Source organism: Helianthus annuus, chromosome 7 (assembly GCF_002127325.2).
Source record: "Helianthus annuus cultivar XRQ/B chromosome 7, HanXRQr2.0-SUNRISE, whole genome shotgun sequence".
Classification (NCBI taxonomy): domain Eukaryota; kingdom Viridiplantae; phylum Streptophyta; class Magnoliopsida; order Asterales; family Asteraceae; genus Helianthus; species Helianthus annuus.
In genome coordinates, this window is record NC_035439.2 from 80,738,689 (window position 1) to 80,753,066 (window position 14,378).

At 35.6% G+C, this 14,378-nt stretch overlaps 1 protein-coding gene across 1 annotated transcript; it reads right to left on the bottom strand.

Moving 5' to 3' along the window:
- Positions 1–246: 246 nt before the first annotated feature.
- Positions 247–11,404, bottom strand: LOC110868139 (cold-responsive protein kinase 1). The gene is made up of 8 exons (XM_022117230.2): positions 10,783–11,404; positions 5,003–5,421; positions 4,366–4,485; positions 4,085–4,194; positions 3,631–3,841; positions 3,307–3,538; positions 3,070–3,223; positions 247–683 (listed from the first exon to the last, which is right to left on the bottom strand). The coding sequence occupies exons 1-8, from the start codon at positions 11,145–11,147 to the stop codon at positions 426–428; spliced, it is 1,869 nt and encodes a 622-aa protein (XP_021972922.1). The 5' UTR covers positions 11,148–11,404; the 3' UTR covers positions 247–425.
- Between the last annotated feature and the right edge of the window lie 2,974 nt (positions 11,405–14,378).

The window sequence follows — 14,378 nt, forward strand, 5'->3', positions numbered from 1 at the left end:
TTGTTAAAAACGTTGAGACATATACTTCTTTATAGTTCTTCATTGTTTTTGCTAGTCTGATTCACATCACTCAATCTCTGTTACATTCAAAAAAGAATTTGCTTAATATAACAATAATTGTAGTACATGTGATAACTTCTATAGATTGAAGGCATAGAAAATAGGTGACTTGAAGTGTCGATGTGTTTCATACACTTAGAAAGTAATAATAGGAACCAGGTGCACTTTTATTTCACACAACATTAATATCTCAAAAATCATCAATTGATACCATAATGAAGATGTTGTCTAATAAGAAAAGTTACAAATTCTTTGCAACAGTTATCCCCTCAATCTACTTGATTGTATGCTATTTCACTATGTAGTTGAATTTCTGAGATTCCTTAGTTTGTTTTCTAGACATTCGGGACACCAATATATTTATCTCAAGAACCTAATATATGAATCATCCTATCTTGATTGTGAATAAAAGTATGCCTTGTTAACTGTCTTTTCCCCAATGATTGATCCTCTTGAAGCATCAAAACCACTTCAGACATGGTTGGTCTACTTGAAGCTGGAGATTGAGTGCACAACAAGGCAATCTCAGTGATCTTCATAGCATGTTCTTGTTGGTATTGATTCAAGTCCAATGTCTCGTCAATAAGTGCTCTATGCATTTTCTTCTCATATAACTTCCATGCCTGACACAGATACATAGCAAATACATTATGCCTAGGTAAAATAGATCATATATTTGGAAGGCCTAATACAATAAACGTCAAGAAATACTATGTTTAATATTTTAGTTAAGAAAGGTTTCCCCTAATTTGTTCTTGTTTTGTTATTAATATCATTATATGTAATATAGGTTTAATTTTTATGTATAATGCTGCAGAAATTAATGTAGAATGTTGTAACCTTCACAATGTCAATATATAATGAGGACACAAAAGTAAGCAACACGAATAGCACATGAACTTGTTAAAACACTTTGGTGTTAGCATGCCTTATCTTCATGGCCATGCTAAGATGGTTAATTTATTCAACCGTTTCCTTTAGATAACAAGTTAATAAGAAGCAAAGCGGACCAAGTGCCCAGTAACAACTAATTATTAGAACGAAACCGGATCAAGTGGCCATCATATGTTACCGGACATAGATGAAAGATCCGAATCCCATAACCTTGGAAACAAAGGAATTGCTTCTTATTGTTTTCGAACAATCCTCAACTTACTAAGAAGCACCACCCCAAATAGATTGTTGCCCTTGTGCATGTTGGGATGCTCCTTGTTTTCAACAGTTAGTTGTTGAATTGGTTTGAGTAACTTAGAAGTAGTGGCATTAATTTCTCTCACCATCTAATTTATTTATATCATGTTTTGTAATTATACAAGGTAGTAGAGTTTAGTGTATTTAACCCTGCTCGAAATGGCTTTTAGTGCTATAGATGTTCCGACAACTTCCCACAGCTTCGAATTTTTGATGACCTTACAAAAACAAATAAAAAAAGGCTAAAACTTCCTACAAGTTTCCGATTAAATAGCCACATAATTCGATGTTGTCACAATTTGGACGCAAAGGTAAATACGCATCCGGCAATTAACCGAAAAAGTACTCTATTTATCTATTAATTGTAAACACTCATAATAGTAGATACAAAGAGAAATATAAAAAATACTCTTTTGTCACCAATTTGCCGCAAAGTTATGAAAGTTGTGACATATATGCGACAAATCTCTTTTTTTTAGGCAATCGATTATGTTATATATTAAACTAATTTAATTAAGCGCATGTCGATCCAGGGCAGATCTACCTAAGTAATTCTGAACTAGTTTGGGCTTTTAAGAAAGCCCACCTTCAGATATCAAAAGCTAGCTAGTTAAAATCTAGTTTTTAATTATTTTCCATTTCCTCTTTTAATTCAGACTGACTAAAACATCTGCGTGGTCAAACGACGAAACATATATATATATATATATATATATATATATATATATATATATATATATATATATATATATATATATATATATATATATATATATATATATTTTAAGTAAAGACTTCGATATCATTCCATACGAAAAAATTTATTTGGAAGCAGTTCCACTGGAAGTTCCGAGACCAGCGTAGCACCGGACCCGACCTCTACCCATCCTGGTGAACCCGCAGCGCCTATTGCTGAGGTTTATCTTCCCTTACAGGAAGACGGACAAAGGCGTCTGGAGCTCAGTCATCGTCTGAGCATCAATACTATCAGGCATCCCTTGCCCGATAGTCTTTTTGATGACATTATTGAAACCCAATTCCGAACGGAGCTTCAGACGGAGAAAGCGCTTCGTTCGGACAGGGTTCAAGAAGATGACTTTCTAGAGAAAAGGCACCAGATTAGGGGGTCCTATTCTATCCTAATGGTAGGGCATTCTCATTAGAGACCTACAAGGACCACCTTAATCAAATAGGTAACTATGGGACCCACCGTAGCCTGCCTTATAGAAGGCCGATGAGTGCGATTCATAACTTTGATTTAGACCTGGACTTTGCAAAAATAAAGAGGAATAGGTAGGCAAGTCCATCGCGGGCACTACCCGACTTCTTTCGGTAGTAAGGCAAAGCACAGAACAATTTCACCGCTGACATGGTAAGGTTCAAAGTGAGCTCAGGTTAGCATCAATCCTGTGGACCGATTTATTTGGAAGAGGCTTGGTAATTTAACGATTACATAAATATACATTATTTTAGTTCTCATATAATTTTATTAAATATTTATTTCTCAAGACTGAACACATTATTTTATTTTACTCTTAGTGTTGGTTTAATTTGTTAACGTTATCTACTTGTGTAAAAGTAATTACGTGAGATGTGGTGTGGCTGTATCCTATGTTATCTTATATGTTCTTTTCGATTGATTGCTATATTTCAATGTTGGAGCCATGTTTCATTCGTTGACTTCAATTCTTTTATTTATATGGTCTTCTATTTTAACTGCTTATGTATATTATTTTCTTATTAATTTGGTGTTGGCAATTTTCTGAAAAGAAAAAAAACAAACAAAAAGGGGATTTAGTTTTTAAGTTGGCATCTCACATGTTCAAGGAGGTATTCCGTTGATGGCCGATCAGAGTTAATGTCGGTAGACCTTTGGCCGCTAATGATTTCAAGAATCACGATACCAAAGCTGTAAGTATCAACCTTATCCGATAAAGCACCACGAAGTACGTATTCAGGCGCTGCATATCCCCTACAATTATATTATCATATAATGAAATAAATTCCAACTAAAAAAATTTAATTAAGTGAAACCTAAATAATAAGACAACTTACAATGTCCCAGCAAACTTGGTGTTAACATGAGTTTCATCTTCTGGTTGAAACCTTGCCAACCCAAAATCTGCTATTTTAGCTTTAAAATCATCACTAAGGAGGATGTTGCTTGATTTAATATCTCTGTGAATGATCTTTACATGACATTCACTATGTAGATGAGCAAGACCCTTAGCTATCCCCAATATTATTTCATATCGTTGGTTCCAGTCCAAAGTCCCCTTTTTTGCGCCTGCATTATGGGCATATTTATCATCATACCAACACTTTCAAAATGAAGATTTCAAGTGAACAATCATGAGTAATCTTGAAACTCCAACTTACCCCATAGGAATTGGTCAAGGCTTCCATTTGCCATATATTCGAGGACCAGATATAGATCAGAATCTTCACTCGACCATCCCAGGAGACGAAGAAGATTTCGATGATGAATGTTACTTACAAGCTTAACTTCATTCTCAAAGTCTTCTTTTGCTCTAACATCTTGTACTTGAAGTTTCTTTACTGCCACAACATTCTTATCATCAATGATTGCCTGTTAAACCATCCAAAAACAATTTGTTAAAAGAACAATTTAATTTTGTTAACTATATATATATGGTCTGAAAATGTTCAATAATGTCTTCATTAATGAATTAGGTACTTAATTCATCGAAATTTATTATAAAAAATTGCCATGATTTTATTAAGAAATCAGACTGTCTTTTGTATATCTATCTAGTCTGCAAGCATGATCATAAATTTCAGGATTCAAATACAATTTTTTCTAGTTTATTACCTTGTACACTTCACCAAATCCTCCTTTCCCTATAATATTTTCTGCACTGAAATTATTGGTTGCGAACTCTAGATCTTTATAATTGTAGTTTGGTGTTCCATTTAAATCCTCTGTGTTCAAAACATGTTCCATATATGAATACATGTTATTAGTATTATGAATTGAATAGATAATTACTTAATAAGAGAAATCTCACATAATGCCACCAGTATATAGTATATATTGTAGTATATATTGATTAAACGAAAAAGTATCTCATACGTAAATGTATATACAATCACCTTGTTCCGCCTTCTTGGAGTTCTTCAATCTTCGAAATAAGCACAAAGCAAATATAAGGAACAAGAGAACTAAACCACCAATGGCTCCAGCAATTATGGGTACCTTGCTTGAATGCACGCCTATCATATAGAAGTTATAAATGCAAAAGTTACTAACATTCGAAACTCTTTTTTTTTTTTCAGTTGGCTTTGATTAATAGTTTAGTTACTCTTTTAGATAGCAACTTTAATCTTGAATTTTGAAAATTGAGTAAATGTGATAATAATTACATTTGTTTTATCATTTCACTATTGATTATGTCAAAATAGCAACTTCACTTTTGCTTGTTATATGTGGCTCCTTTATACTATATGTAGACTTAAATTAACTAAGTAATTTCTTTCATAAAAGTGAAGTTGTTATCTTGACCAGCGACTTCAACAACTAAAAACAAAAACACGCGACACCTGTCTGAGTTGCTGCGTGATTGTAAACTTCAAGAAAATAAAGTCCATATTGCTACTAACCAATTTATCAAACTCAACTAATAAATAATAAATGACCATATCCAGTTTCAAAGAATCATTTCACATTAACATGGTCAAGAATTATTTGTTTCAGTAAATTGAAGTAAATTGAATGATGATGTGGTCTCACCTTTTAATATATCTGTTATGTCTATTGTCTGGTTATCATTGAATAATGGAGTCTCTGAATACTTTGCAAAACATGCATTGTCGAAATACTTCCCCTCTGTATTTGGAAGGCATTCTTTTAATTTGTTGTATGCTGTATTCATGCATCCTTGGCAAAGAGCTTGATTTATATTTTCAGCACATTGTGCAATAGCATACACGGTTGCATTTTCATTCGCGATTCGCCTTATACTTGCAACATATGAATTAGATGTTTTTGGAGTAGCATCTCTAATATCTGATAAAAAATCATCTACAGTTTGTGTATAACTTGATAAGGGTTGAGATGCTGACACATTGCCACAAATCGAAAAGCCACTAGTCCCATCCAGATCCTCGTCGACATTTGGGTTATTATAGAAGTGTGAAAACGCCTCGTACCTTATGAAAAAAGACCGTGAAAGATTTAGAACTCGAAATGTATTTTTATCTATGTTGGTGATCTTAGTGTCATCAATCTATTTTTGATAACCGGGATTTACTTTGTTACCAAATAAAAAATCATATTAAAGATTGATTTGAGTGAGGAGGTGTGGAGCAATAGCTCGATCAAGATTATAATTTTGATTCAGAGCCCCATGGAAGTTGGTGCCGATAGAAGCAGGGGCACAACTTTTAAGGGGCCGGGGGGGGGGGGGAACTTTTCGCTGGTAGTGTAATATATGTGGTTTTCGTATAGAAGTTTTTTGGTATATACGTTTTCGACCCCATGGTTCTATAGAAATTTTTTGGTATATATGTTTTCGACACCCCCCCTCGGAAATCTCAAGCTTCGCCCTGGATAGAAGTAAAGTTACCACCAGTACTACTAATAACGATTAAGAATGTTATTAAGAGTCACTTAGTACTAACGGTAATTAAAGATTCTTTTTTCGTTTCATGTTAGAAACCATTGGAGGTTGTTAATCATTTTGTTGTAATTTCATCCTAAAACGCCCCACTACTAGAAAATAAAATTCAGACTCTTGAAATTGAATGCAAAAGCCACTATCATTTTCTGGTGGAAAGTATTCAAAATCTTTCATGATAAATACATCCAGACTTCAAACACCAATCCATAAATAAGGAATTATTTTCTCTAAGGCGATGTAGGTGAAAGCGCGGTGCATTATTTATAACAATGTAATTAATTGAATTGATGTCGGGAACAACTAAAAAGCAAGAAATGATTTGCATTTTCCATTCATCCCTCGACTGGATAGAGACGACATGCAATGACGGATCCAGAGTCGGATTCTACTGGGTTTCTTTTGGTAGTTTTTTACTAATTTTCATTATTTTTTCCCAAATCATACAAAGTTTACACTAATTTTTTCCATTTTCTTCGAATCGAATGGGTTCATAGAAACCCATATAACCATGCTAAATCCGCCCCTGACGACATGGATGTCATTTCCAAGCTAAAGATATAGATGGAGCTTATAAAAAGCAAGTAATGATTTGCATTTTCAAAAATATTATTTAAATCAAAAGAGAGAAAATATAATGAGGGATCCCAAACTAGATGCATTTGTGTCTTTTTTTTTTTTTTTTTATCATCAAAGATTCAATGAATGCACTAATTTTACATCAAAACAATTGTAGAGTAATGTAGTTTGATGGGTAAATTAAATATTGATTATTTTAATAAAATTGTTTGCTATGTTCAATTCATGCCGTTTTCTGTCTCCTATTTTAGCCAGTTTATATGATTTGATCCATGTGTAATAAAAATATAATTCATTCTTTAAATATAGATTGTGAGAAATTTATCTCATATCATAAAAATTGGGAGCCACAAAATTAAAATTGTGATAGAAGGAAACTTGAAAAAGAATTAGAAACTTTTGCATTTGCGTATAAACTAATTGCATTTAAAGTCTAATTGATAATTAATTTTTTGATGGCTAATTACATTTGTTAATATCTTATATATATTTCTTTAACTTTATAATGTTTTAATTCTCTTAATATATTTTAGAGAATTATTTATTGATACATAGGTTGAGACACAAATACAACTATTATCCAAAGGTGGTTTGTTTTTTTAGACAAACAGCTTATTCATATGGTCAGTTGTCCGTGGCAAGAAACGGTTTTGGCCGAGAAAGGGGCTGTAAAGACTTATAAATAATATAGATAAGGGGAAGCTGGTTTCTTAGCGTTTAGAGCGGTTCATTGCCGTTGCTCTGTTTTATCTTAGCTCGCCAAGTTTGTACATATGCTTCATATAAAATATATGTGAATAAATATTTTTCGTATTACATTTTTTAGTTCATTGTAATTTAATATTTACATAAGTAATGAAACGTTTCTTTCGCTTCAAAGTTTATGTGCAACACTGTTAAATATTATAATTTACTTTGAGCCACCCGTGTAACACACGGGTACTTAGACTAGTATTATTAAAATGAAAGGAGAGAAAAATATAATGTTTTTAGTGTAATTATAGTAAAGAAATAATGAAAAGCATGTGAATGCTTATAGGTAGGAGCCTAAACAAAACAACTGAAATCTACTGGTTATTGCTTTAAGGCAGGGAGATGTGTCTAAGACCAAAGGGTATGGGGCACGGCTCCTCCCCCCCCCCCCACGCTCCCCCACGTTCCGGATCGTCCCACACCGCCCCCCTGGCGGCCCCCCGACGGCCCGTCGCGTCCCTCACATCCCCCTCAAGACGGTAGCGACGAGGTGCAATGGTGGGCCCCCTTCATTTCTTCTCTCTCTCTCCTTTATTTTATATATTAATTTTTTATTATTGGGTAGTCCCCACACCCTTGGATAGTCTCCTTTGAATGGTCCTTCATCGAATGTAACGTGGTGCCTATATGACGGATAGTCCCCAAAGCGACTACCAAAACCATACCCAATGGTCTAAGTATCCACTTGTCTAGTGTCTCATAATAAAGAAAAAGAACATAACTTATTCATACGGATTTTTTTTTTTTTTTAATTTCACCAAATTGAAGAGAATAAAATTCTCTTTAATTTGGTGTATTTAAAGAAAAAATACATTATAGTAAAAAAGAAAAGTGACACCCTGAAGGGGTATGGTCTCAAATCTCACACTGAAGCAGTCGTGAGCGACTATCACCCTTATCAAACACCCCCACTAGCAAGGATTTATCTGCATCCGTGCGGGCACGCGTGAACGCACTCGGCGATTCCAATCGGTCAAGTGATGAGAAGACTTACCTTCTGTACGAAAACGGATATTTTCGTCACGACAATGGATGCGGTAACAACGGCAGTTACCGCACATAACGATGCGGCTTAGCACTGCATTTTGTACGCATTTTCGTCAAAGCAAGGGACGCAGAAACAACAGCGATTACCGCAGATAGCGATGCGGCCCAGCACTGCATCCTATTGACGACGCAAGTGGGACTGGCAACTTGACTTAGGTGGCCAAAATAGCAAGTGGCACTGATAGCAGTCATCTGTCAGTCCATACGTAAGCAACGCTGGCACACAGACTGACAGCCACAGCGGGACGTGGCGTCACCTCCATGACCTACGCGTCTGACATACCTGCAAGGGGATGCGCATTATCAGTCTAGCCACTCAATTACCATCCTTCACTCTTCGGCTATATATACCCATCCCGGACCAGGTTTGAGATATCGCTTATCAAACTCTCTCACTCTTACACTCTCAAGCAAATTACTGATTCTTACGCTGGAGAGTGGTAACAAGGAGCACCACCCACCCCATCCTCCTTGTTACGAGTCATGGTGTTTTTCCCTTCTGCAGGAGACAGATCAGCGAACGATCCAACCACCGATCCTCGGAAAGAAGGAATTAACCCTACTTGACGAGATTAGTGAATTAACCTCCCTTAGTTAACCACTGTTTCATCACACCCTTTTAAAAATGTGGAGGGAAAAGGAAGAAAAGGTTAGATATTATTTGTATTTGGTCAATGTATGATTTTCGGAAAAGAAAAGATAAGAAAAAGTCTCTTCCTATGGGTTTCACATATTATTATGACTCCAATGAGGTAGTGGGTGATCAAAGACGCACTACTTGGGTTTCACATATTCCCTCCACATTTTTTTTTATTTTCAAAAAAAAAAAAAAATGTCCCACTTGTCCATTTGATTTTTGATATAATACTTCTGAATTGCTTATAGAACAAGTTGTTTTGTTTTGGTGAATAGTTATGTACCACTAGATAATGGAGTATTTACCCGCTATTTCGGTCACAAATCACTCTTAAGGGCCATTTGCGGTTGAAATTCACAGTTGCAAATACCCCTCACAAACCAAATTTACAACCACTTTTTGTGACTGTTCAAGAGTTTGCGGCTGATATTAGCACAACCGAATATCTTTGGTCTCAAAGTCATCGATCAGAAATATCTTTGGTCTCAAAGTTAGCGATCAGACTTCACATGTAATTGTTTTTGTGACCGGAAGGTCTAGCAGCTATCTTGCGATATGTGTACGCCCCAAACTCTGTATATAGGACGTGTAAACTTTGTTACTATATGATAATATATTTGCTCGGCGGGCCAGATTCCACTTGACAAGATATGTTCATTTGGTTATTCCTATTATCAGTTCGTATAGGTAAACTAACTATATTGTATAGATCCATTTGTAGTTGTTTTTTAACGATGAATTCTATGATTATAAAACGGGCCAGCATATTTAATTGGTTTGTTTCTCTTTTTTCTATCCTATTGCTGTTCTTATACTTATTAATGACATTCATTTATTCGTCCAAAGCTTTTAGGGGAACCCTAGGGAGAGAATTAAATCAAAAGGCTACGAAGTGTAGAGTCAAGAATAGGGCTGTCCAAAAAGCTCGCGGTTCGGAGCTCGCTCGAATTTAGCTTGGAAAAAGCTTGCTCGATATAGCTCGGTTTGAAAGTGAGCCGAGCCGGCTCGGCTCGGTTAGAAAGTGAGCCTAGCTCGGCTCGGCTCGTGATGAGCCAAATTGGCTCGGTTTGGCTCGCTTGGTAGCTCGGCTCGACTTAGCTCGAATTATTTTACTTATAATATATTTTATTTTTATATACATATAATATATTACAAAAAAGTTATTATTATTTACATGTATTTAGACTTGTAGTTTGATATCTATGACATATTTAAAGGTTGATTGTCGTGCTAATAAACAAATATTGTATTTACTTAAAATATAAAACTTATTTTGTGTTGTTTAACGTGATTTTGGCTTGTAATGTTTTAGGTTGAACTTATTTTAATATGTTCTTTTCAAGTATTGAATAATATTTAGAATACTGAATTTTGAGAGCTATGTATTAATTTTTATTTTTAAAATCGAGTCAAACCAAGTCGAGCCGAGCCAGCTCGGTTTAAAACCAAGCCGAGCCTGAGCTTAGATTTTCAGCTCTGTTTCAAATCCGAGCCGAGCCGAGCCAACTCGGTTTATAATCAAGCCGAGCCCGAGCTTGCCCTAGCTCAGCTCGGCTCGGCTCATGAACAGCCCTAGTCAAGAATAAAGAAATTTAGTCAGATTTTGTGCCTTCATTTAATTGTAACCTATTTGAATTTTCATTTATTTCAACTTTCAAGTTAATTTTTTTTTTTTAATGGCAAATTTGGATCACTGACGGACTACTGGAGTATCATCGTGCCACCAGCGGAACCACCCGATCATATCCATCTCTAATTGATTATATCATTTTATTCTAAATAGTAACTAAAAGGATTGCATGCAAGTATACCATATATAAATGAAGACCACTTGCATGTACAATATTGTAACGTATCATAAAGACAAGAAAACCTTACCTGGCACTGCAATCATCAAGAAAGACGATAGCACCATCGCCATCTATGCATTTAACAAGGTTAAAAACGGCAGCATCAAAACAATCAACACAACGATCTACGGTGAGGTAGTTCCGGCACTGCGCTTCAGCAAAAACCGGGTCCCCACCACTTGAATTCTGTGCTCTAGCATAAAGAACTCTTTTGCTCAATAGTTGCATTCTGAGTTCTTCTAAGGTAGAGTTGCGGTTTTTGAAAAAGTTTGACCTCGGCACGCTACCACGGCAGTGGTTGGGAATGTCTGGATAGTTAACACTCGTGTTTGATTGCGAAATCGTGGTCTTGGTTAACAATAAAACTACCAACACCACAAGCACCGTCGTCATCAGCCAACTGAGAACCCGGAAAGAACTTAGGAGAAAAACAAGAGAGGTGTAGTATGGTTTCCTAGCTATTGCTTACTAAACTTAACTAGAATTTTGATTTTCTCATGTGTGCGTTGAAATTTGTGGGGTTTGAACTCAAAGTATTGGTCAATGATTTCACAATGGAAAAAACAGAAATTAAATAATAATAATAATAATCAACTTGAGCCTAAATAGTCTAACCAAAAATGACTGTAGGTCCTACTTTATTGAGACGAGTCAATTACTTGAGGCTACCAAACGTGTTTTTTTTTACTTTTAAGTTGTATTAATATTTGGAAAAGAAAATTGAGAAAGTAGTATATCATTTATTATACTAACAAGCTGGTTGAAGTTCACACAAGTCATGTATGAAAAAGGCACTTAACATGTTTTCTGCTAGGTTAATCCTGATCAAGTTGATATATAGTTTGGTTAAAGTTTAGGTTGGAAGTGTAATTACTAGAAGTATTATGTTACTATTGTAAATACATTGTTATTATGTAAACGTTTTGTTGCTTAGAAGTGTATACACACATCGAGTTTGTAATCGGTGTAATGTTACTCAATCATATAACAAAATACAAGAATTCTCCGTTAATCGTTCTATTGGTTTAACAGTTTGATAACAAGTTGGTATCAGAGCGGTTTACACTATCCAAATTAAGAACATCATTCGATTAGATCATCATTGGTTGAACTTTGAAGCCAGCGATCCGACCCGAATCAACACCATCGTCAAATTGATAAACAACCGACCTCATAATTAATTTCAGACGAAGCAAAACTGTTTTAATTGTAGGTACTATCGATTACAATCAGGGGTTTGCATATTGTTTCAATTAAAATTTAGTTTTTATAAGTAACAGAAAAACCGATTTGAAGTTGATTGTCTCTAGAGAGGCGATTGATTGAATCCATTGGTGAGTTGAATCAAAATATCAAAGCGCTTTACATCAAGAACAAGATTAAAGACCGGATTAAACATCCTTTACAAATCCGTTTCATGAATCGTCTCTCACACTATTTTTGGAATCCTTTTTTTCTTCTTTTTTCTTATTCCCAATGTTAATCGTACGTTGTATTGATATTTTAGAAAGCAAATTTAGAACTTAGTCTATTACTAATTTGATTAAGTAACAAGTTTGTATTTTCTAAACACACCTATTGTTGTAAGCATATGGAGAGAAAGCGAAAGGGGGAGGAGAAAGGGATACGACAGACCTCAACTGGTCAACGAAGAACTAAGAAGGAGAAAGGTGGAAAAACAACAAAGGATCAACAAACCCAAAGACGAAGATGAAGACTCGAACTGTTTTAAATGGAAGCAAACAAGAAAACTGGAGGCTCATGGGAAGACCAAATGGAAACTGACTATTCAAATTACATCGTTCTTTGAAAGTTATAACCCCTAGACATCCTTAAGTTCAAGGGTTATATGGTAATTAGTATAAAGATTGGCGGTTACAAAGTTGAGGGTCTATTTGTGACAAGACAGAACTTGGTAACTACCACCCCAAGGGTGGCGAAATAGACACCCTTGATCGATTGGCAGCCACAAGAAAGAAGGGACGCGACTTTTGATTCTAGAGACACACCCCTTCATGTTTAATTACATCCAAATATTCAAGAGACGCACCGGTTCGTGAAAGGACGCGTCTATTGGATCGCACCCATTAGAAACTATAAATAGGGCTTTGGATTTCATTTGTAGAAACACATTCATGTATTCAGATATTCAATTTATATTCAAGTTATTCGATTGTCTAGAGATCAAAGATCCATTTTGGGGCCAACAATTGGTACCAGAGCATCAGGCTCTAGGTATCGCAAGGAATTCGCGATCAGGTTTTATTATTCTTTCTCAATTCGCAAGTTAGTTTTATTTTCGGTTCAGGGTCGAACCAGGGGTTAGGAATCTAGGGTTTGATTCCGGGATTTAGTGCGAATTAGATTGATTGGTTATTACGCTTTGGAGTTATACGTGGGTTAAGAATTGAAGGTTCTAGAAAGTCAAAGTTTACCGGTACAGGAGTTTGTATTGGTGGTCAGAAATTTTTGAAACAAGAAAAATAAGGTTTATTAAAAGTGAAGATTGTTCGGTCAGAGGATATGTCAGGGGTAACCGGAAAAACTTCACAAATTGTAATTCAAAAGGAAGGAAGTTCTCTTTCCCAATTTTAGTGTCCAATCCTGAAACCGACAAATTATACGGTATGGGCAATACGCATCAAAACCATACTAGAAGCAAATGGACTTTGGGAGATGACAGAACCGACAAACGCTACGCAACAAGATGTGAAAAAGGACAAAGCAGCGATCGCATATTTGTTCCAGGCAATACCGGAAGATATGGTTTTGCAAGTGGCAAATTGCAAAACAGCAAAAGAGATATGAAACACATTGAAGACGAGACATGTTGGTGTGGACCGAGTGCAAAAGGCGCGTTTACATACACTCATGTCAGAATTTGAGTTATTACAAATGAAGGAAGATGACACAATAGACGAGTTCACTACAAATGAAGGAAGATGACACAAGATGACACTCATGTCAGAATTCAAGATCTACAACAACTCAAGAATGTTCGTGATTAGGGGGTGAATGAAAGTTATAATCCCTACACATCCTTAAGTTCAAGAGTTATATGGTAATTAGTATAAAGATTGGTGGTTACAAAGTTGAGGGAATATTTGTGACAAGACAGAACTTGGTAACTACCACCCCAAGGGTGGCGAAATCCCTTGGGAGACACCCTTGATCGATTGGCAACCACAAGAAGGAAGGGACGTGATTTTTGATTCTAGAGACACACCCCTTCATGTTTAATTACATCCACATATTCCAGAGACGCACCCGTTCGTGAAAGGACGTGTCTATTGGATCGCACCCATTAGAAACTATAAATAGGGCTTTAGATTTCATTTGTAAAAACACATTCATGTATTCAGATATTCAGTTTATATTCAAGTTATTCGATTGTCTAGAGATCAAAGATCCATTTTGGGGCCAACATTTCTTCATTTGGAATCTGTCGAAGAATATCTGTGAAAGCACACTTACTAAAAAGATTGGAGTTTTCGGTGACCTGAGGAGTGTGTACATTGCAAACAAAAGAGACAGACATAAGAACTTTTTTGGTTTCTTGCGTTTTGCAAATGTGAACGATGTGGAAGAAATGGTAGAAATGATGAGCTTCGTTACAATTGAAGG